Source organism: Hippocampus comes, unplaced genomic scaffold (assembly GCF_001891065.2).
Source record: "Hippocampus comes isolate QL1 unplaced genomic scaffold, H_comes_QL1_v1.1 scaffold4, whole genome shotgun sequence".
Taxonomy (NCBI): Eukaryota; Metazoa; Chordata; class Actinopteri; order Syngnathiformes; family Syngnathidae; genus Hippocampus; species Hippocampus comes.
Window position 1 is genome coordinate 510,172 of NW_017805380.1, and position 23,653 is coordinate 533,824.

At 42.6% G+C, this 23,653-nt stretch overlaps 3 protein-coding genes across 10 annotated transcripts; 1 reads left to right on the top strand and 2 right to left on the bottom strand.

Annotated features, from left to right (window-relative positions):
* Window positions 1-883: 883 nt before the first annotated feature.
* On the bottom strand, window positions 884-9,549 carry nim1ka (NIM1 serine/threonine protein kinase a). Of its 4 annotated transcripts, XM_019872702.1 has the most exons (9): window positions 8,931-9,549; window positions 6,961-7,081; window positions 4,258-4,318; window positions 3,281-3,627; window positions 3,073-3,185; window positions 2,614-2,735; window positions 2,353-2,499; window positions 1,522-2,229; window positions 884-1,252 (listed from the first exon to the last, which is right to left on the bottom strand). In XM_019872702.1, exons 4-9 carry the CDS (start codon window positions 3,565-3,567, stop codon window positions 1,247-1,249), a joined length of 1,383 nt encoding a protein of 460 aa, XP_019728261.1. In that variant the 5' UTR covers window positions 3,568-3,627; window positions 4,258-4,318; window positions 6,961-7,081; window positions 8,931-9,549; the 3' UTR covers window positions 884-1,246. The 4 variants fall into 4 exon arrangements, with proteins under 4 accessions (XP_019728261.1, XP_019728260.1, XP_019728258.1 ...); XM_019872701.1 differs by having other exon boundaries at window positions 884-2,229; window positions 3,281-3,583; XM_019872699.1 differs by having other exon boundaries at window positions 884-2,229.
* Window positions 9,550-9,701: 152 nt separating this feature from the next.
* On the bottom strand, window positions 9,702-16,589 carry znf131 (zinc finger protein 131). 4 transcript variants are annotated; one of them, XM_019872698.1, is made up of 10 exons: window positions 16,474-16,568; window positions 16,234-16,262; window positions 15,047-15,089; window positions 14,228-14,329; window positions 13,910-14,054; window positions 12,958-13,066; window positions 12,669-12,854; window positions 11,694-12,069; window positions 11,479-11,609; window positions 9,702-10,520 (listed from the first exon to the last, which is right to left on the bottom strand). In XM_019872698.1, exons 3-10 carry the CDS (start codon window positions 15,069-15,071, stop codon window positions 9,993-9,995), a joined length of 1,602 nt encoding a protein of 533 aa, XP_019728257.1. In that variant the 5' UTR covers window positions 15,072-15,089; window positions 16,234-16,262; window positions 16,474-16,568; the 3' UTR covers window positions 9,702-9,992. The 4 variants fall into 4 exon arrangements, with proteins under 4 accessions (XP_019728257.1, XP_019728255.1, XP_019728256.1 ...); XM_019872696.1 differs by having other exon boundaries at window positions 14,954-15,089; window positions 16,474-16,567; XM_019872697.1 differs by lacking the exon at window positions 16,234-16,262 and having other exon boundaries at window positions 16,474-16,589.
* A 2,541-nt stretch (window positions 16,590-19,130) lies between these two features.
* selenop (selenoprotein P) lies at window positions 19,131-23,444 on the top strand. 2 transcript variants are annotated; one of them, XM_019872703.1, is made up of 5 exons: window positions 19,131-19,239; window positions 20,261-20,497; window positions 20,598-20,810; window positions 21,058-21,175; window positions 21,348-23,444. In XM_019872703.1, the coding sequence occupies exons 2-5, from the start codon at window positions 20,292-20,294 to the stop codon at window positions 21,639-21,641; spliced, it is 831 nt and encodes a 276-aa protein (XP_019728262.1). In that variant the 5' UTR covers window positions 19,131-19,239; window positions 20,261-20,291; the 3' UTR covers window positions 21,642-23,444. The 2 variants fall into 2 exon arrangements, with proteins under 2 accessions (XP_019728262.1, XP_019728263.1); XM_019872704.1 differs by having other exon boundaries at window positions 19,135-19,239; window positions 20,264-20,497.
* Window positions 23,445-23,653: the final 209 nt, after the last annotated feature.

Below are 23,653 nucleotides of genomic sequence, written 5' to 3' on the forward strand. Positions count from 1 at the left end.
TGGGAAATAAAGTCTTCCGTGCGCTCTCCGCATTCCAATTCGAACTCCCAATTGCGATCGAAAAAAATCGTATTTTGCGTCCAATAAACTCAAGATTAAACGACAACAAATCAGCAAAGCGATTTACACATAGCTTTTTTTTGCAATTAATGTTAAACGACGTTTGCTACAACTTTTGATATTCCCAATCTGCTACAAGAAATTCAAGAGGTGACATTAAAGTAAAATAAAATGTCAAAAAGACGGTGACAGCCTGTAGCAGAACCTGTGATGCTATCATATGCCAACACTGTGAAGCTATGCGCTCTCTGCCAAGCAGACATAACATTTAAAATCTAAATCTATTTGGAATTAACACTGTAGATAGCAACAAAATCATTCTGTCTATTACATAGAGAATTGCTGAAATTTTAATTCAGGATACCTAATGTAATAATGATTGGTCATAGGGATCCCAGACGTCCACCATTTAGCGGAACGCTGTTTTTCTTGACCAAAAATGTTTTCTTTAAAAGATCAGCAAAATGTTCAGTTGGTTTGTTTACTAATGTGTTGGTTGGCTTCGCCTGTTCGCTTTGCTTGTACTCAAAACTATAATACAGATAAAAGAAAACTTTAAAGAAAAAACGAAACAATTTATTTCCAGTTTGTATATTTTGATCCTGCAATTAGATAATTTTAGATTGTGAACAGCTATATTGTAGCGTAGAGGCTTGTTGTCGTCGTTTGGGGCTGATGGATTGGAAGACAACCGTACCTGTTTATTGCTTTAGTAATAATGGTATTCATCCTCAAATACGCCAAATGTACTGCCACGCTGTTATATTGTATATCGTTTTTGTATTTTCTTTTGCAGAGTGAGGACAACGGGGGGCAGCATACACCACGTATAAACATTTTTGGTTCACATATTCAATTGTAGGTATGGCACCAGTGGATTAAAAGTAGAGTCAAAACAAATTACAAGTAATTTATTGGCTTTTCCAAACCTGTGGATCATCTCACAGAGATACATCAGGCATGATGGCAATGAAGCGTCTCTAAAGACATTGCAAACGGAAAGCTTATCCTGAAGTCAACACGCGTATGTGCATGCAAGCCTTTGCGCACGCTACAGTGATTTGATTATTCTTACGGGATGTTTTGTGCTCCATCGTACCAAAGGTCAAGTGTCAGCTACATTCACCCATTCAAAATGAACCGAAATCTTTGAGGACATCATTCTTTTCAAATCTTGTGGATTAGATCAAGTCTGTGTCAAAAAAATGAGGTACCGGTAATTAATTCCACATTCTCACAGAGATTAATTTCACCAGCTAAATGAAAGATATGAAAATAAGAAATTCCAGATTCCATTTTGTCCCATGATTTTAATGGACTCGCCTAACTGCCGGACATAGTTTTTTTTTCTAACCAAAATGCATCCCGCCAAATGTGGACAGTACTGAATATAAAATTTGATCGAGCTTCATGTCACAGGATCATACAGAGTTTGGATGTGTGCCGTAAACTGCGGTACACCTTTAGACGCTCCTTTTTCGTTGCTTTTGGTCCAGCTGCCTGCGTGGCCGTCGGTATGCTCTCGAGAGCGCGTCTCCTGTGAGCGCCGTGCAGCAGGATTCGATACACTCCCGTGATGGAACTCCTGCAGTCCTTTCCTTGGTTGTTCAGGATGTGTTCTGAGGTGATGCCAAGTGTCCCTAGTGCTGTAACTACTTCCATCTCCTCCAGCCCCAACTCGGATGGATCATTCTCTGCGAGGTGAGACGGTTCCAGCTTGAAGGGTTCCATGGGCCGCGGGAAGTCAACATGATGCATCCAGTCGCTGCCCATCACCTGTTCTACGGAGCAGCGGTCAGCCGGTAAGGGTTGGAGGATCGCCCGGATCAGTTTCTGGCATGTGTCCGGCAGCCAGGAAGGCAGCGTGAAGGCGCCTTCCAGGATGCACCGCTTCAGTTTAGCCACAGTGTCCGCCCTGAACGGCATGGTGCCCGTCACCATGAAGAAAAGCATCACTCCCAGGGCCCAGATGTCCACAAAGACGCCCACGTAGTTTTCATCCCGGAAGAGCTCGGGGGCGGCGTAAGGCGGAGAGCCGCAAAAAGTGTTGAGCATTTCGTCACGACGGCTCATCGTGCTGAAGCCGAAGTCGCCGACCTTGACACAAGAGCTGCTGGTGTAGAAGACGTTTTCTGCCTTCAGGTCGCGGTGAATTATGTTGTTTTCATGCTGTTGGCAAAGAACCGAACAGCGAGTGGATGAAATATGAAGACAACGACCAGACAATGAGGATCAAGCGTCAAGTAGAATGGCACACTAGGATAGCGAGATTTCCACAGGTATGATACCAACCATGTGTTTAACGGCAGACAGAATTTGAGCAAAGACAATTTTGCTGTCGGCGTCAGAAAGTTTCCCTTCGGTCGTGATTTTGCTGTAGAGCTCCCCACCACCAGCGTACTCCAACACGAGGTGTAACCGTGACAATGTCTCCACCACCTTAGGATTCAGAAAGAGGGAAAAGGGTGATCACAGTGGCTTGGTACACTTGAATGCCGAATGCCTCTCAAGACATAAACGGGTCAATCAAAAAAACTGCCAAGTGAGTCCAACCTCATAGAGGCGTATGATGTTCGGGTGATGTAGTTTTTCCATGCTGGAGATTTCTCTGGACAACAGACGCTGGGTCTTTTGATCCAGCTTGGTTTTGTCAAGGATCTTGATGGCCACTTTGTCTGGTGTTGTAGAGAAAAAAAGGGGCGATAAAGACATAGGGTTGCAAAGGACAAGGGCTGGGTGATATGAAGTTTATCGAAATCGAAATATGAACATTTAAGATATTCATATCGAAATGAGGATGATATCAGTCGCCAGCCAATCCAATATTTTCATTGATGGACAAAATCACGAACGTTGTCAATGTTAACAGTTTTATTATTTTTGTTCATATTGGAAATTCTTTTTTTTTTCTTCATGCAACTAAAAACACTTTAAAGTTGAATGTTTTCCGGTTAGAAACAGAAAGTGTTCATGTTCAGCCAAAGTGTTGATTTAGCGTTGCGCCCGCTGTACCTTTCGTGAGTGCATGGATTCCCAGCTTGACATGGGAAAAATTTCCACAGCCGATCTCTCCTCGAATTTTGTAGAAGCTGATTCTTCTGCCCACTGTGAGTTCACGGACCACCCTGTTGCCAAACCACCAAACAACAAACGGAGCGCAAATTGTAGTGTAGAGAGAAACTGAAGGGGAAAAAAAATAAAATAAAAATCTGAGCCTCACCTCTCATCTTGGCACATATCCAGGTTGAGTCTCTCCAGCGGAGTAAGGCGGCGGACGGTGGCGCCTTCGTCATCCGTGTTGATGTCGGAGCTGTCCTGGTTGCTGTAGCGCGTGTACTTCTGCCCGTGGGCATCGACCGCTGGGTCTCCAACAGAACTTCCGGCAGGATCTTCAACGGACTCCCCGGTGTCGACCCCGGAAACAGAGCTGCACCCCGTGGCTCCGGCGGCCCCGGCCCCTGCTTCGGCCCCCTCCGGGCTGCTCTCTGAGGGGCAGACGGCGGTCATCCTGCCAACGGACACCCTGGGTGGGTGGAGAGGGAGTGGGAGGGGCTTACCTCATGGCAGCTGGCGATGGAAAACAAACCATTCGATTTCAGTGTTATATTGCACTTGACGATGATGATGTCAAACACGGTCGTCGTATTTCAATTCGAGGGTGTTCTGTGCAGCGCCTTTTTGAAGTCGTAATCTACTCATGCAAAGATGCGACTGTAAATACATTGCCGTGTTAACACAACATAATACATTGCGCAATACAAAGTTCAAGAGAATGTATTTTGAGATGGAGGTTGACTTTCTAATTTCAAATCCAATTTTCCCCACTTCTGTCGAGGAAATGTCATCAAGTTAATTTGTTCCCGGCTAATAAGTGTCAAACCTTTATGAACTGTACAGATGAGGTCTGAAGTCGTATTTAACCATTATCAACTGCCATACAGCATCAAAAGAAACAAAAGTGTAAGTTATGGCTTCTATAAGCAAAAAATGGCTCCCCCCATTGATACGCAACCAACAGTCAAAATATGCTATCATGTTAGCAGGCTTCTCTGGAAATGTTGAAATTCAGTTTGGACCGGTTGGATTTTTGAGCTTTCCAGTCCAATATCATACACATATAATATGTATGTTTATATAACAAAATAAAATCATGATGGACAGGCAAATAATCTTGCAAACAGTACGAAAAACTCTTACCTTGAGCTATATGAGCCATTCGCCTGTGAATTGTGTCAGTGTCTTTATCCAAATGTCAGACCTTTTAAAAAAAAAAAAAAAAAAAAGTCGCATCAACAAAAATGAGAACACTCCAAAGTGTCAGCAGTACTTTTCCTTTTAAATTTTAAAGTATTTATAATCTTGTCAAGGCTCAAGATGAGTCTGCGGGCGACCGTCAGTCGTAACCTTTGCTGCGTGGGCGAAGAAGCTGGAGACTGGAGACAGGCGAGAGGAAGTGTCAGGAGAGTCATCCACAATAGAGGCGTTGACCGAAGAGGTTAGTGTGGCTTAAAATGGGCTCATTTGAGTGTCCGAGGTTTAAATATAACACAGATTGAAGACGAGGCTGAGAGGGGATGGGCGGGGGGATGGAGTGGGGAGGGGGTAGCAAAGAGGTGGAACAGATGATAGTGTCAGGGGTGCGGACATTTATTGCCACAATCGGGAACAAATCCAAGACAGAGAAGTCAGGATTTCAATTTCTTAATCCGGACATTTAGAGTAATGAGTCAGCAATCGAGATCAGCGCGAAGTGTGAACGTGTGGTTGACACCGTGCAACGTCAACTGCGGGCTAAGGTTGCTATGAGAGCCAGAACAAACAAGACACACATCCTCATCACCCTCGTGCACCATGACAAAAGGACCCCACTAACCCGCCTCTTGTTTACACACTCCTTTAGGGGAAATTCATCATATAATACAAGTCAAAGACCATTGCTGGTCATTCCACAAAACTAAGGATGGACATTGTTGTTGTTTTTTCATCATCTCGATCAGAAATTGAGGATAAGTGCTTGGGAGAATGACTGAACAAATTTGAAAAAAAAAACGATGTGAAAGCTGATCGACTTAGCGAGCAAGGTCAGTTTTTTTTTTTCGACGACAACTTCTGAGTTCCTCACTCGGTGCTCCTTGCTTGGTTTCAGCCAAGTGGGGACATTCACGAGGTCCCCAACGCCTTGTTTTGTGTAATAAACAGTCAATACAATTCGAACTGTGAACATCTTAAGAGGTCTGAAATTCACCAATCCATTTACAGTAAACGCAAGGATCAAACCAGACAATTTACGCAAGCATCTATTTAAGACACCGTATATTGGGTGGAAAAAAAAAAAAAGAATGAAATGTGCTTTACTATTTGTCTGTTAGTGGAAAAAGACAAATTCTCTCATTCATCTCCATATTAAAATGAGCCCATGTTACAACTGCGCCACGAAATCAAAGGGTCTTTTTTTAGATGTGCAATCTCTGAGCAATCAAACACCACGGATGAATATTTCAGCATTGATCTCGGGCAACCCGACAAGGACATGAAAAGAGAATAAAGCAGCCTTTTGTGTGTGTAAATATAAAGAAGTAAAAAAGGACGAACACGCACGAGGTAAACACATGAGCTCTGAAATGAGATCTTCTTGAGAATTGCCACTACTAATAAAAAAAAAAGGAAAAACAGGGTGGGTGCACTTTTGCAATAATGGCTTCAAATAGCGCTCTACACACCCGCTGCATGCAGATGAGCAGTATTCTCCACAGTGTCCCGTGCTCGATCCCTCCGAAACAACAGGTTGCTTGGCAAGGGTGTTTGTCTTTGTCAGGCTGAGGACCGAACACCCACCATTAGGGAGTGTGTCAAGAAAGAGAGCACACATGCGCCATGTTTGTCGTCGCACGTCACTGCATTTAACCTGAGCGTTTTTTTTTATTTTTTACGTTAAATACAGCAGATGGCGGATTAGTGCACACAAATCAAGCATCAGGGATGATGTCGAAACGCACGACCCCCCGTTCAAATGAGCATTCTTGAAGGAGCGACGAGTGGCGCTGTCACTCTCACTATTGCGATGGACATTAAAAATTGATTGAATAAAAAAAAGGGTTTTGGGGAGTCGTCAAAAACAAAATTTGAGAAATGTTAAATGTCCCATTCTGCCTCGAGAGGAGTTAATGACAAATAAAATCAAAACAGTAAAGAAAGTGGAATGGCTACGAGTACAGCACAGGCCTCTGCTGAAACGGTAGAATCCGACGTCAGACTTTATTTTGTCAATTATCAATCAATTTTTTAGTGAAAATCTGCATTACTTTTGCTTGTCATGATTGCTGATGAAAATGCTGGAACTTGGAATCAAACCCGAGCTCACAACAGCCAACTCTGCACACTCATTTGCTGACGCACGTGCCACTCACTGGGCCCGTCCGCACCTTCTAAAGCCACACACACTCAACTTCACAAATATTACAGTCTGGAAGGAGAGAATGGCGCCCCCAAGTGGACAACAGTGATACCTGCACAGCACGTACACATTTTATTGCGAATACAAAAACCATTTTTTACCAACTTCCCGATTAATCAATGGGAAAATTAGTACTTGATTCTAAAAATTCAACACCCACAGCCCTAATATGAGACGACTTGCGTTCCAAGCACAAGCACGAATCTCCACCATGCAAGTTGGCCGCGGTGTCCGTCACACGTCAAAGTTTTGGGCGAGTACAGGGAGTTGCGGGTTCAAATCAAATTGGAGGCCAAGCAGCGTCCAGCAGATTGTGTTCAACTTTATTATAAAGGATTCTGTCATATACCTTTCGACTGACTGCTAACATTTCTGATGACCACTTGTGATGGCACACAAACAGTGTGCCCTTGTCCTTCATCAGCCAAGAATGGCTCCTTACTCACCAGGTGATTTGTCTGAGGGTCCCCGGAGGGGGTTTGCGCGGTGCTGCTGAACACACTGCTGGCATCAGCAGCCTCTTCATACACTTCAACAATGGAAAACACTAGAGCCCATCCATCGCAGCTGTGGATCAAAAAAGAAGCACAGTTTCCATTTCGGCACACTGTTCCATTTGTATCATTTTGGTTTTACTCTTCCTGCGTCAATTGGGTCTGTCTTCGCGCCCGTGTACTTTTGCAGTCATTGCAACATTTTCACACCACAGGCATGCATCTGGGCGCAAAGGAAACGCACACACATTCAGATGCTGAATAAGTGCACTTGAGTAAATATAGACACAAAAGTGCTCTTGCAAACACACGCATGCAGCAGGCCCTCTCTACACAAAGCTCCCCGTTGTGTTAATTGAAATGCACGGTTGACAAGGACTGAGAGCTCAGCAGCGCAACAATGGAGACTTAACAAAGGGAAAGGCCCCTTTGGAATCCATAGTGCAAGTATGACACATTGTCAAACTGCATGGTGAGTGATGACACTCAAGCATTTGAAACAAACAGAGTGGGAACTATCTTGTACAAGTTTGAACCTGAGGCCTTCGTAAAAGTGACCCTAGCTCTTGGTAGGGAGTGCGGCAACATCTACCATCCATTTGGACAAGAGAGACGTCCATGGTTTGCAAGTTATTGCATTTCAAAGGGTTCGCCATCAAACATCAAGCGTAAATACTGTATGACACACAATCAAACACGTGCTCTGACTTTATGCTTGAATATACATACAGATATATATTTGGCATCCAACACAGTGCAGAAAAAAACAGAATAAGAACCACATATGGCACTTTGTAGGTAATTGCCCATGAAGGTCTGCATCTGATTTAATTGGTAATCCATGCACTTGTGGACACTCTTGTATGTAAATGAGAAGAGAAGATGTGTAGAATGTCTGTATCTATGCGTGAATTTCAATTTTAAATGTATGTATTGCTTGTACGTTTTGAAAAACTGCATCGCTGGCGTCAGGCCGAAACCTCCTGTCAATCCTGAACAGATTACTGTACAATGACATGCATGTCATCACATTGAGGCGAAAATTTAATTGGACAAAAAAAAAAAAAGTGACATTCTGAAAGCAATACAGCCGAGACAAAAGTTTCAAGATCAACAAGACTGACTGCTGGAGGGGGGGGGGAGAGAAATTAGCCCTAAAATTTCTGAGAAAAAACTACTGGAATTAGGTTGTACATTGTAGATTAGTGTTTTATATTGTATTGAAAGCCTTGCTGGCCCTGACCAACCAGCACTGGCGACTGTGACTGTATAGGTAGCTATCATCAACGTAAGGAATTTTGAGTCCTCTTCGCCTTTTCTTGTTTTTCAAAAAGTAAATAAATACTCGTCGTGTTTTATTGTGGAATTATACCGGACAAAAGAGGAGACTGCGTGGCAACCCTTTTAAAATTCAATTAACAGGTGTTACAGGTGCAAGACCAGTTTCCATGTACTTGACCGACTAATGTACAGACAACGTTTTGTGGCTAAAAAAATAAAAATAAATAGAAAGAAAGGGGTTATTTATGAAGTAGGGTTAAACCCCCCGGGAAGCAACAGGTGCCGGAGACAAACTCTGTTAACCACCAAGCTAGCTTGAAAATCAGTCTGATCCTAAATTAGATTAGTGTGTGCGTGTGCCAGGTGATGATGCACACAATTCAATTACATATTCTGGACAGCGAAAAAAACTCGACAGGCGGCTAATCAACGTCTGTGGTATTAAAAAAAATAAGAATGCAAAAAAGACTTCATTTCACGCATGTGTGACAACACACAGCGTGAAAGTACATCACTATTGCGTCCAGTGAGTCAACAGTTAGCACCCACACGTAGTGGACGTTGCCCGTGTGCCGCCAGTGCTTCTACTCAAAACACAAATAAGCGGGCCAATTCGTGATGGTTCCACAAATAGCGGTTACCTTAATGTATTTGTTTGGGAAAGCTCCACCGGATTTCTCGAAGAATCATTTTGCCGTACGGGTGGTGACATTGGCTGCCGCGTCTGCTACCCGGGTTGATTCTGTTGCCAAGGGGAAATTGTTTTGAGCGGCTGCCGAGTGAGCCAATCAGAGCTAACTTCCGGATTGTTTCGTAGGGGTGTTTTTGCGTTCGACCAATGAGGATGCGTGAATTGCCAGGAGGCGGTCTGGCTGACGGACTGAATTAAAAAAAAAAAAATCAACCAACCTTAAGGTAAAAAATTAAAAAAAAAATCCACTTTGTGCCTCACATCTAATCATCATTATACATTACTCACCTGGGAAACCTTACTTCCACCCCATTAAAAATCATGTGCCTGTACACAGATACATGGTACACATCCCTTTTAGCAGGCCACTAACATCTCCATTATCAACACTACCCCACCGCTCATAAATGGAGCAGAATAGAACACCTAAGGCGAGGGTGATTCCCAACCATTTATGTGCTGCTGCAAATGATCAAATTTTACCCGCTTCCATTTGATTTTTAACAATTATTTATTTAGCACAAGTAAAGCATCTTGTTCGTCCATGGCAGGAGGAACCATAAAAGCTCTGGATTCACCTGTTGCCCTTCATTCAACAGGCTCTGAGTTCACATTGAGACCAGATCATTATTTCAGGATATACTTTTTGTGACAATTTTGTCTGTGTGCCAAAAGTTTGGGAAATACTGCTGTGCGAAGGGGAAAAAAACTCATGTATTAGCGAGTATACCACAGTTTATTTCTACAAAAAAAATATTTGTTATAGCTTGAACAAAACTGCAGCATGGCCACTGAGGAATAGAAGGTGTAAAGCAAAATCGTTTTACCAGGTGAACAAAGAAAAAAAACAAAAAATTAAAATCGCTCATAGCTTCAATTGCGATAAGATGCCAACTTTGAAATAAATTCAACAACATTGTCCATTTGTCAGAGTTCAGGGGGTGAGAACATGACCGCGAAAAAACTGGAATTTGGTGTTTATCATCCTTCATGCATTGTTCAGCTCGTGCTTTCATACGACCACTGCTTGTATGGTTTCCTCCATGTTCATCATCTCTTCCTCCAACTCAACTTCCACCTGAGGGTGGGCCACCTGCTGCTCGTCCATGTCGCTGGAGGCCACGCGCACCATCTGGATCTGCACGCCGGCCTGCTTCAGTCTCTCCACATCCTCCTCGCACATCTCGGCCACGCCTCCATCCTCCACCACGACCGTGGTCGTCTCCTCCATTTCCATGACCTCGATTGGGTTCACCGTGATGTTCTCTACCTGGATGCCATCTTCCAGCAGCACAGTTTCTGTGGCCCCGATGGTCTGTGTGGTGATGGTGAGCGCTGCCGTAGCTGTGGCGTCAGTGATGGCCAGTTCTTCCATTGACTTTTCATCCTCTATGGAGTGAACATCTTTGAGGTGCGCCTTAAGCTCTTGGGGGTCAGTGAACCACAAGTCACACATGGTGCAGTGGTTGGGCTTGTCTCCTGTGTGGCTCACGAGATGATCTTTGAACTGGTCCCAGCTGTTGAACACACTGCTGCATTCCTAGAGAACAAGGACAACACCTTAAGACAGGGTACACGCCAACTGCATGTTAGACTAATTCTTATAAATAATTCGTGGAAAACACTCCCTCACCAACTTCTGTTTCCGTTTCTAAATGTGGCACTGATGCAATTGCACTGATTTGCACCATGTTTACATTTCATTTTGAAAAGAAGGGTACCTGAAATACTGTGTCCAATCAACCAATCCAAAGATCTCCCATTTATTTTATAAAAAAAGGGGAAAAAATGTGCAAATGGGCTTGAATTTGGCCACTATTAATGGTCAACAGTGAATTTTTGTCAGAGATGGCTTTGTGTGTCCCTAAATGTATTTTTGATGTTGATTTCAAAATGTTTTTACCTTTTTCAAACATATTTTTGGGGGGGGGGGTTCGGGAGGAGGGGGGACTACAAAAGCGTGTACAACACATTTTACCAAGCGTTGTGTACTTGTTTATAGCTATGATGCTTCAGGGGGAAAAAAAAAATACACCTGTTGCTGAACCTAACCCTTAATTCAGAAATATGACCAAATACATTTACACAATTTACAATTTAATTATTACATTATCATTATTATCTGGAAAACCTGATTTAAGATTTAAAAAATAATGCAGATTTAGAATCAACAGGGGAAAAAAATTCTAGAAATGTTTCGTGAAATCTGATTAAAAAAATAAATAAAAATTTGTTTTGACCAGGGTATTTAATCAAGGAAATTTTGTAAAATTCCAGATAAAAACAGCATTTTCATTTTAGTCATGAAGCTTGATGCATTTTTTTCTGAGAAATTAAGGAAAATGTATAAGGCTCACAATGCTAACAAAAACAGACAAATTAAGTCGGTTTGGTTCAACCTTGATAAAGACAACTTATCAGTTCTGCTCAATACATGACAATGCAACAAATCTATGGCTCCATCTTCACTCATGTGGGATCTCGCTGCAGTGAAGTACCTGGCATTCATAGAGTTTCTTGCGTCCTTTCTTGGCTCCAGCCCCGTTTTGACAGGCCGCCATATGGCACTTCAGCGTGCTGTTCCTCGCAAAACGTTCATGGCAGTCAGGACATTCGTATGGTTTTTCACCTACGGATTCCACACAGAAAAGCAAGCAATGTAAACACGATGCTACGAAACGCCAACATTATCGACAACCCGTTTCTGCCTCACCGGTATGCTTTCGTAGGTGCTCCTTAAAGTGTCCAAAGTGGTCGAAGTGCTTCTTACAGTGCTCGCAAACGTGAACTCTCTTTGGGGCTTTCTGGTTCTGAGCCTGCTCCTCTGCATCAAAATGGAAGGAGGTCAAGTGCTGATTCAAGGCGCCCTCCCGCGTGTACGCTTTGCCGCAGTGGCTGCACACGTGCGGCTTCTTCGGCAGACCGAGGTGCGTTTTCATGTGCTGCTTGAGGTGGTAGTACAACTTGAAGATTCGGTTGCACTTGCTACACTGGAACGCGTTGTCCACTTGAGAAATTTGGACCTCCACCACCTCCACGTTCTCCAGTACCTTGGAGGCTGTCACCGTTTCTTCCTGATAGAGGACTTCCTGTACCAACATAGACAAAGGCATATCGAAGGACAGGTTGAAAGGGCTTCATTATCACTTTTATCATTATTACATGCTTGAATTATTATTATAATGATCATCACACATACTTTGTGGTGCATTTTACTGGGAATGATAAAGAAAAAAAATAAACATGCATTTCATTTATTAAGCACTCAAGAGTGCATAAAGTCATTGCTGTACATATGCATCAAGTGAAACTGACAGATTGGGATGAAAATTATAGGAGCTTATTATCTTTGATGCACAGTATTTCATCACTCGTTTATACATAGTAAAAAAAAATTGTTTTGTTTCACTATGATGAAAACAATGAATTTTGATACTCATATTTTCATTATTACCATTAAAATGAAAAAGAAAGGGCCATTGTCAGTTATTTTTCACTCATTATCATTATGACGATCAGCATAGCGAAAATAAGATAAGAAAACCTTTAATAGTCCCACAATGGAGAAATTCCCACTTCACAGCAGAAAAGTTATGAGAAATGACTACATCGGCGTTTTCGAGCTTGGTTAGGAAAGCAAATAAAAATCCGTGTCACTGTCGGCTGGACAAAATGAAGCTCAACGCACCTCTTCTATGTCTTCCTTCTTGATGACCTCGAGTGAAGGTTCCCCCTGCTGATACTTGCTGGTGATGTCTGCAAGCAGAGCCAACGCGGAGTCGTTTGATTGGGCATTCTTTGCGGCGTCCACCATCTCCTCCAGCCCCGGGTCCTCCACCTCGATGGCACCATCTGCTAGCATCTCTATCTCCACCTGGGAGAACATAACCCAGGCCAACCGACTTCATACCACTTCAGCGCTTAGAAATAATTTTCACAAAAAGTGGTATTAACCCTGACAACTAAAGAACACGAACCGGTTCCCCTTCCACTGTGGGTAGGACTTCTGTGATGACACAAGACGTCTCCGCGATCTTCCTCTTTTTGTTGGTGCTTTTTGGCAGGACTGAAGAAGGCTCATTTATCCTGCAAGAAAACATGCTCGTTTCATCTTGTGTACTCAACAACAAAATTAAACTTTCTTTTTTTGAATGGAGGTTCCAAAAACGATAACAGCACTGCGTAGACAAAAACGTAGCTAGGTCTCGCGTAAATAATCTCCAATTTTAACAAGACGTTCAAAGTTAAACTATAGTTGAAGTTAAATGTTTTGCTTTTAACCAGCAATGAAAAGCCCTTTTGATTGTTATGCTCAAACAGCAAAAGCAAGAGTGCCCCACGTGTATTTTTAGAGGAAATTCCATAAAGATGACAGAAAAAAAGCAAAATGTTTTTCATGTCACGGGCAGTACACACACTGAACATTTGTCAAGCTTTCTGATTTTTTTTTTTTTTGCCTCAAACGCGTACTCTGTCAGATATTCATCTTTCAAATGATGTCAAATTTTGAGCAACAACCTATAGTTCCTGAAATACTGGCGTGCGCCCATTCAAATAACCAACTCATTTTTAATATACCAAAAACATTTTGGACTACAACATTGCTGTACTTACTTTTACTAAGAATGATACCACCCTGTTTCGTCACAAAATACCTGTAGAGACAAAAGGCATCTGGAAAGCCGAATTTTCCTGTCTAATGAAAGAAAATGATGCTGCATGTAGTTTTCTGGAGCACACGTTGCAAAACCTGTCAATAGCATCATTTGCTAAAAAGAAAAATGAAAGACCTATCCCTAAATAAGCACATTACTTGGGAGTAAATGCATATACCCAGCTACAATATGCGGACACGTCATCATCCTTTTGGTCAAAGAAGACGCCTTTCAAACACCAACAAGGACAAGTTTCATTGTAAGCAAGTCTTACTTGTTGGCGAGTGCCTTGATGGCTTCCTGCATCTGGAGGTATTCGGCAGCCTTCCAGACGTCAAAGGCTTCTTCTTTACCCGCCACGGCTAACGTGGCCGTGTACGTGAACTCCATCAGTTGCCTGAACGCCATGTTACTCACTCCTGAAAGAGAACAACAACGCGAAAGTGGCGGGTTTATTTTTAGGAAGCCAAATTACTTTCAAAATGTCATTTTCATAGTTTCTCATCATGTTAAAAATCCGAAAACAAACAAAAAACAACAACTTTACAACAAATAGACGCAAGCGACATTTATAAGTCACCAGAAAGCGTACCTTCGATCTCCACCAGCGGTTCCTGGGTAAAATCCTGGAAAAATTTGTGAAAAAATTGACTGCAGGCTGCCAACACCGCCTTATGTGCTCGAAACTGGTGCCCTAAAGGAAAAACACTTGTTTAGGACATTGCAGCAGCACAAACTTCAGACTTGCATGACACAGCTTTAAATTCGATTTTATTCCTCTCAAGTGACACAATTTGTTTATGTGTTATCGCTTTTTACCCACAAGTACAGATGACGACTGACAGAACCCTTTCTACGATTCCTCTCAAGTGACACAATTTGTTTATGTGTTATCGCAGCGTAACCAGAAAAAAAAGGGAAAAGAATTGGCTATCGGATCGGGAATCAAGCCCGTTCCGATTCAGCCTCTTCTGAATGCGGGGTAAAAATCCAATACGTTATCAGGAATCTGACAATGTGAGTGTAGCATAAATGCACAGATTGAAAATATTCATTAATAGTGAACGCGACGCTGACATAAAATACATTAAAAAATTGTGACTATAATGTAGATTGGACGATATGAAAAAAATATTCATGTGATCATTTTCTTCATTGCAATATCGTCCAGCTCTATCATAAACGTATCTGTGTCACTTATACATGTAGGGAAAAAAATAACACATTTATTTAGTTTAAACCGTATGGACATCGTTATTGACCACTTGGTCCTGCAGTGAAATTTCAGCCACAGAGGATGTATCCAAGATTCACCTACCATCTACAATCAAAGTGATATCTGTGAACTGATCCAACTGTCGCTGTTCATTCAGTTTGTCCATCATGACTTTGTAGTGAGCGGGGAACTCACTGCCTCCGATGACTTCAGCCGCCATTATTCACCAGATTCTTTCCTATCAGAAAAAAATATCAGGAAAAAATTCATTCATTCATGTGTGAAAAGAAAATAAACCGCATCTAAATTGGAATTCTATGGACAGGACCTCAACGTAGAGCAATGCGTAAACGTCTATGCGCCACCACTAGTCTTGCTCTTCATGGGGGGCATATAAAAATTTACTTTTTAATTGCTTGGACTTGCACTCAGTTCGGTTTCTGGAGTATCTGACCACGCATCAAGTGTGAAACCAAACCACCAAAGTAAATCTTTTGTCAGGGGCCTATTTCTGTAAGGCAATAGCATTTGTTTAGATTAGCCCGCAGTGTCTTCATTTGCCATCTAGACAAATAGGGGTTAAGATCTCCTGTTCTGAAGAGAGTCAGAGTCCTGCGAAGTCTAAGGGTGAGAATAAGTAAGATATCCAAACTTTTGAGACACAACGGCATCCATGGAGCAATGCACAATGGAGTTTTATTTTTCTTATGACATTTTACTTTTGCTCTCTTCATTTGAAAATGGATATCTGAACTTGGGCGTCTTACTTTTTTTCAACTGTGGATGAAGATATGACGAAGAAAAACAAACAGTGAGAGGTAAAGTCAATCACGGCGGCGATCCTAAATAATTTATTGAGATCTATGGGGACTTGTAAAATGAAAAAAAGCGGCAACACCAACACGGAGGAAACCAAGACAAACATCGAGGCAACATTCGGAGAAGCAGGCAGGATGTAAGTGTAAATAAGAGGGAAACTATTTTGTGTGTATAAATTCTTTATTATTTTTAAATCGTGCGACTACATTTACCGTAGGTCAACTACAAGCAGAAGTTGTATTTATATACCCCGAAAAGAAATAAGGTGATGCAGAATGCAGTACTGTACACATAGAAGAGATCCAAATGAGACCCAGGTCGTAAAGCAGGAAAGTGGTGCTTGCACAATGCCGAAAAAAACAACGGACTAAGTTTAAAGCCAGACTATTTAAAACCTGTGTGCCTTGACTATGAAGGAGACAAGACGGATTTCATTGTGGCGCGACATATTTATATATAATACCACCATGCTAGCCTGACTGCACTTCCACGTTAGCACGCCCAAATACAAAACAACTACATCCAAGTGACTTTCTACAATAAAATCCTCCAAACTGACTCACCTGTGTCGAATACATCTATGCCATCATCCCTGTAATTTAACATGGTCAAAATAACCACAGAGCACCAACTGAGTGTTACCGATAACATTAACAGGCCCCTTAGCATGCTCGACATTTCGCGTTTGACAATCACCATTACGTCATCAAACCGCGCATTAAAATACACTTTTTCCCGGACACATTTTCCGATTGCGACCGCCACAGTTCACAAAATGCGACGAAAAGCGTCGCTAAGCATACCTCGAGGTCGTTTATGGTGCTTTAGAGAGTTCTTTGTCGGTGACCATTCCTTCGACGCATGTAGCGCTGGCTATGCTTGTCTCGCTTGCTCCAAAAAGGGCGGTCGTTGGACGCTAAGGCCTCCGATTCCCAGAAGCCTTTGCGGCCTTAAAGGACGCCTCGTTGCTTGGCGACAGCCTTGTATTGTTTCGATGAATGAATTACACCGAAATCCTTGTTAGATTTTACCACATTTTCATTCATGGACTGCTTGATTTTTAAACGAACAAACATTCTTGTTTTTAGTGTAAAACATCAATTAATTCTTCCATTTTTGGAAATCTGCGAATCTCCAGTACAGTCTGTTGACGGCCATCAGAGGGAAATTGTAATTTTTCAATTAAAACACTTTTCCCCCCCATGGTCAGCAGCCACTCCACTTCATAAAAAGAACATTGCGGAGGTCACTTGCGCCCTTGAAGTGCAGTAAGTGTTTAAACTATAGAGGACCATTATTTAATATAAACTATAGCCAACCATTATTATAACTTCTGTTGCCTATTCATCTTATTATTGGATATCCCCTGGTTGTAATACAGTTTACATGTGTAAACGAGATTAAAGGTGTTAAATGTGACAAAACACAGCTTTAGATTCTTCAGAATTTTCGAAGTAGCTCCAGCTTCCTTCCACATTTAAAACATATGCGTGTTAGGGTAAACAAAAAGGTCCCAGCTCTTTTGCCTGTGCCCTGCGTACAAAGCAAACAACACTGTACCTACTGTGAAACAAAAAGCAGGCTCTGCTACGACATGAGGCCGCTTGTCTTGAACCTGTGGTAGGTACAAAGAAAGCCTCAAGGCCAACAAGGCATTCTGGAGCAAAACGTGAGCCAAAAAGCTTGGTTACAGTTGCAGGTCATGGGTTTTCCATCCATCCATCCGTTTTCTGAGCCGCTTAACTATCCTCACAGGGGTCGCAGGGTGTGCTGGAGCCTATCCCAGCTGTCTTTGGGCAGTGAGCGGGGTACACCCTGAACTGGTTGCCAACCAATTGCAGGGCACACATAAGACGAACAATCACCCGCACTCACACACACCTAGGGACAATTAGAGTGTTCCATTAATCTGCCACGCATTTTTTTGGAATGTGGGAGGAAACCGGAGTACCCGGAGAAAACCCACGCAGGCCTGGGGAGAACATGCAAACTCCACATAGGAAGGGATTGAACCCTGGACCTTTGCACTGAGAGGCCGACGCGCTAAACAGTCGACTACCGGGATAAAGACACGGCTAATTGAAAGAAGAAAACAATAATAATGGCTTCAGAACAAAATTCATTGGACAATTTTAATTAAAATAGTGATATAAACACTAGTGGACATCCGTGAAAAAAAACGAAACATGCAGTCTGGAGAAGGCACCAAGTTAAACTCCCAATTTGTACCATTTTGAGGGCGCTTGTAAACATATATTGTAGCCATTGTCTTTGAACCTCAGAAGGTAAATAGCATAATGAATCACAAAGCTCAGTCATGTACCCTTGACTTGGAGATGAAAGCTAAACCTCCAACATATAGCTCTCTGTCCTTCTTCCTTTAAACCAAAGCCCTGTGCCTCTCATGATCAAGGGGCCTTTTTCAGCCGAGGGTATGAGAAAGCGCTGATGTCAAACAACGGCCACAGATGTGCTGAATGCGATACTTGTTAGGTCAATGTGCCCTGTGCGATGCCAGCCTTTGTCAATGAGTGACATTACATTTCAGGAATCATCTTGTTCTGGCAAGGGCACCCTGGATCACGCCTTGCACTGCTGTCTCTTTTATTCTTATTGGGCTCATCTGCTTTATGATCCGAATAAACTCGGACAAGAACTTCGATTGTCTTGGCAGTCAAGTAAAATTATGCAACGCATAGTTTTACACCTACTGTCCTAGTTCATCTTCTAATCAGTTACAGCGGGTCCACTTAAGTGATGATATGCAAGACTTTGGTAAAGCTCACAAGGCTTCACAATGACTCCCAAGCCTGGAACAAATTAATTCTCTGTAATATCAAATAGGGCAATGTTTTTAAAAATTAGAACTAATTATTTTGTAGAATTTCACAAGTCCGCCACTGTAGTTAGAAAAGTCAGAGCAAGACGGCACTTAACATGTCAGCTCAGACTTTGAGCCTTTTTATGACAAGAAAAAAAAACCCTTACTGGTATCTTAACGCTTTTATGATTTATTTCTCTCGAAATAAATCAATGTATCTAAATGTACCACAAGCTGAGGAGTTCAATCTGCCTGTCTTTATATGGACTTTGCACAAAAAGTCTGGCCACCCACCAGAGATCCACCCTCTGTTCTTTTCCAGCTGTCCTCTCTCCAAATGTGTTGCACAACTTGTTTTTTTTCCACTACCTCCATGCCTACAAAAAGCAAAGTATGAAAGGTGTTGCTTCTGAAATCGCAAAGCAAATGCATGCACGGTCTACAGCACCAACATCTTCTTGTCTTGAAATTATTTGTCAGCCTGTCAGCGATCGCTCATCGTTTCCAAAGTGTCGCAATGTTCACAGTAATACTGAAGTGATTTATAAGGTAAATAAAAAAGTGTCGCTCTCAGCAAAAAAAAAAAAAAAAAAAAAAAAACAGCTCAGATTGACCTTTGTTCTGCTTTTGGTCGGACGAAAACAGGCAGAGTATAAAAGGAGGGGGGAGCAACTGAGGGGCACACTTGTTTTTGTACAAGGGGCTGCTGCAACTCAACGCTGCGGAGAGGCAAACCTTCGACTAACAGGTATAAGATACATTTTTAAATGATGTGAATGAACATTTGTAGCTTTGCGCAAAAGCATTTTGCCACATGCGAAATATTTTTTTGGGCGGGGGACGCACGAGGCATTTTGGGACTCGTTTGTGCTGATTATTTGCCTGGAAAGAACACAAAAACAGATTGCTTGCTGAAATCAACGCGAGTGTAGCACGGTGGTCTCTTAAGTGGGGTTTGCATGTTCTCCCCTTGTTGCCGTGGGATTGATTTTTGTCTTCGGGCTTCCTTTCAGATTCTAGCAACTTGCATTTTAGGTTCTTAAAACACGCAAACTCCACATAAGAAGATCAGAACCGTGATGGCCAAAAACTAGTTCACAGTTCTGCCTTACAGGAAAACACAACACTATTAAAAAAAATCATAACCAAAAAAAAAAAAAAAAAACAACCTAAAAAAGCTAAAGGTGAACTCGAAATTTCAAGGCGGCAACATTTTAAGTTGGGCAATTCAACTAAATATTTTCAGCTTTGCTCCTATGAAAACTGGCTTATGTGCATTTCGGAACAAAGAAAAAAAGTTGACAGAACTGATTTGTACTCAACCCCAACTGAAAGATTTTAGTGAAAACAACTCTAAATTGTTTTGGAGCATACAGCTTGCTTGCTTTTTTGTGCGAACTAAAATTGTTATCTTACAAATCAATAATTAAAACAAACAAAACAAAAAAATCAAAGTTAAATGACTGTTTTCAGCCACAAATATTTACAGTGACGATTCATTAATATTTTTATTATTATTTCTCTAATAACAAGGAAATAAACTGCACAGACAATTCCTAATCAATATATCTCACTATAAATAATTCCAACCAAATATTTCAATGCATTTAGTTCTGAAATATACGTTTTCTGATGATGTCCACTTCAAGGCGAAAATGATGGTGGCGCACTGATTTCCATCCCATGCCCTAAAAATACGCTTCAATTTACATGAGGCACATTTTATCACGAAGGGGCATCTTATTTCTGGTGTTCTTTTTCTCTCTCAGCAGATAAGGGAGGCGAGGAGGTGCAGGAGGCATGTGGGCCAGCCTCAGCCTGCTCCTCGCTCTCTGCCTGCTCCAGGGGGGCGCGGCGGAGAGCGAGGAAGGCGTCGGCCATCGCTGTCAGCCCCCACCCGACTGGAGGATCGGTGGGGTGGAACCCATGAGGGCGACAATGGGGCGTGTGACAGTGGTGGCCCTTTTGCAGGCCAGCTGACTGTTCTGTTTGGTGCAGGCATCCGGGTATGTATCCTGCTTCATCCGTCTTATGCCAGCAACATTTTGTGAAAAGCGTTTGTCATACACTGTATTTATTTATTTATTTTTACTCTGTCCTCTCTAGAATGGATCGCCTGCGCCTACAGATGGAGAGTCAGGGTTTGAAAGATGTGACCTACATGGTGGTCAACCATCAGGGAGCGCACGCACAACTTCTGCACTCCATGCTGGAGCAGAGGTTGTCCGCCAACATCGCGCTCTACAAACAAGAAGAGCACCAGCCGGACGTATGGCAGCTGCTGAACGGAGCCAAGGATGATTTTTTCATCTATGACAGGTTTGAGCAACTGGACGTGATCCTCAATTTGCATAATCCGGCGGCATTCTCAATTTACGACAGCGTTTTAAGGTTACGAGCCAATTTAAAGAAAATGCATTCATGCGGCACATCGTGTACATTTAAGCGCTGAAGGTACTCTTTGTTTTTTATTTGACTGAATAACTGGAGGGGCGGCCCGGTGGTCCAGTGGTTACATATCCATAATCGTCTACTTTTTTTTTTTTTTTTACCTCTTGACCATCAGATGTGGACGCCTTACTCGCCAAATTTCCCTTCCGTATTCCATCATTGGTCAGGGCCACATCGAGGGTGCCATTAAGGACACCTACTGCAAGCGATTATGTGGCACTTGCACATACGAGGTATTACTATTATACACACACACACACACACACACACACACACACACTACATATATTTGTCTTTTTCAAGATGACTGCAGGTTCCTAGGTTGGCGCCCTAGTGTTATCTATTGACAAGCTGCCACTGGTTCAAATTTCAAATGCTAACCAATTTCATGTGAATTTTCCACAGAGTGCTGAAATCCCATCAGAGTGTCAAGTAACTACAGAAGAAGAGCGTCCTGATGCTGCCCCGGCAGTTGACGCAGAAACTGGACACCACAGCCAACACCATCATGGGCATCACCACCATCATCATCATCAGCATGGGCACCACAGCCACGACCCCAGTCTGGGTCATCATCACCATGGAAACCGCCAGATGCAAATCCAAAGTCACCACAGTTTAGGGCAACAAGCTAGTCAGGGGCAGTCGCACGTGGCTCCCCAGGAGGCGCAGGGGATGCCGGTGATGCAGCAACCGTGAGCGCCCCAAACGTCGAGGTGAAAATCCAAACACGCTTGACGTTGGGCCGCCGCATCCGACAGTGACGCCGCTACTGCGGCCAGCTGATGCTGACACTGACGGAGGCTGTTGGGCGAGACGGGCGAGCCGAGCTTGTGACGCTGTCAGGAGGCGCTACCCGCCACATGACAGTGACACGGGCAGAGCGAGGCCAATCACGTCAGCGAGACCTGACAGTGACGCTCGCACCCTGCCGACTGACAGCCGCCTCAGCCGGACCAGTGAGCCTGACCTCCGGGGGTCGTGAGCTGAGAATGAGGCCATCTGTAAAGCTGGCCGTGATGTCATTCTCGAGTAGGAACACCAGCTCACCTCACCCGTCGTCCAGATAGGCCACCATGTTTCCAAATGACCCTTTCCCTCTTTTGGACCCTTCCATCTTTTATGAAACCAGGCGCATAAACTACGCTCTAGTGGCGTCTGGCTGAAGTCAGGATGGTAGGGATGGGAGACGAGTTCTTCGGGAACATGGTGGACTCAGTATTTCAGAACAGGTTTTCCCAACCTATTTTGAGCCAAAGCACATATTTTGTTAGGAAAGTCTTACGACCTACCACCAAATAAAAATGGAAAAATATGCGGATATGTGGATCCTCCGCCGAGTCGCAGCTTGCAAATTAAACTATTTGTGATTTTTTTTGGGTATTTTTTTAGGGGACGGGGGACATATGCTGCATTATTCATTGAAAAATTCTCATATTCGCTGTTTTTGTGCTTTTTGTAAAACACCCGAAGATGCCACAGGAATATATGACTTGTAGGAGCAGTAGTACAACACTACTCTTAAAGGGGAAGTCAACTCAAAGATATTCTTTACAATATGTTCTATGCACTCCACGAGTCTAAACATGGTATTACGATTAAAATTACATTGTGGAATATGTATTATGTAGCAAAATTCACCCGTTAACTTTTTTATTCATCTCAGAGGGAACCGTTTTGCCATGTACTGTCGTCATCACAGTGCTAAGCATTTTTTGGGTTTGGTCATGTAATGTTGGGCTTTGATGTCGTTTTTCACTTACCAGCATGTGTCAGTACAAGGTACAATGGCCGTCCCTTCGATGGACACAAACGGTTGGATTTTTCTGATTAATCTGCAAACACAATATACATCTGATTACTGTGATTAGACTAGTAGGTGGCGCGTAGACGATATTGTGAAGAAAATTTTGGACTTGACTTCCCCTTTAAGACTGATTTTCTTGTAGAGAGTGCTTTGGTGCCATCTTGTGGCATCTTGGGGTCTTTCAGGAAGGACACACAAAGAAAGTGAGTTTTTCATTGATGGGTGCAGGATAGACCCCTTCCAAAATAAGACCACTCTCGCCTTGGCTACACCTTCTCCAGTCTAAGTATCGGTTCATCATACCTCCATAGCACCTACATTTAAATAGACTAAAAACCATACACAAAAGAACAAAACAAAAGAACATAAGACCCATTAAGAGACATTAATTCAAAGGTTAATCCATTTTTTTTTGTTCATGCCGATAAGTTTTTTTCCCCCCCTTCCTTATGCTATATTTTCTTGCAAATTGCACACATCAAAACAAAGCTAAATGACTCCACTGTCACAAAGAGAGGGGAATGGAGCAGGAATGACTTTTGTAATACACGCTGTGCTTAATGATGGTTTCTGCGGGCAGGTGAAATACCACCCAGAAATCTGATGCCTACACAGAGCCATGTATTGTAAAGTGAGTGTGTGAATTATCCAGTATGTGAAAGGACAGTGGAATAAACTTTGAATGGATCGCTTAATTCTTCTGTTTGCGCCTTTTGGATCAAGATGGCAACATGAATTGTTTGAATATGTTCAGATGACATTAAATAATAGTGTCAAACAAAGCACCTTCATTTTTAACCTTGTTTAAAAATAACACTGGTCAAGAGCAACTATTTGCTATTATGTCCGAATTGATACTATGACACACATACCAAAAGTGTCCAGCAGATGGCAACAAAGCTCC

Bases quoted from the DNA above. Each gene is read 5' to 3' on its own strand.
- nim1ka (XM_019872701.1), bottom strand. From the start codon at position 3,567: ATGACCGCCGTCTGCCCCTCAGAGAGCAGCCCGGAGGGGGCCGAAGCA. The intron at 3,186-3,280 runs GTGAGGCTCAGA...GTTTGGCAACAG, and splicing joins GATATGTGCCAAGATGAGAG to GGTGGTCCGTGAACTCACAG. The intron at 2,500-2,613 runs GTTGGACTCACT...CTGAATCCTAAG, and splicing joins ACATCATACGCCTCTATGAG to GTGGTGGAGACATTGTCACG.
- znf131 (XM_019872694.1), bottom strand. From the start codon at position 15,071: ATGGCGGCTGAAGTCATCGGAGGCAGTGAGTTCCCCGCTCACTACAAA. The intron at 11,610-11,693 runs GTGAGGCAGAAA...TGGAATCCGTAG, and splicing joins GCACCTACGAAAGCATACCG to GTGAAAAACCATACGAATGT. The intron at 10,521-11,478 runs GTACTTCACTGC...CTTGTTCTCTAG, and splicing joins AGAAACTCTATGAATGCCAG to GAATGCAGCAGTGTGTTCAA.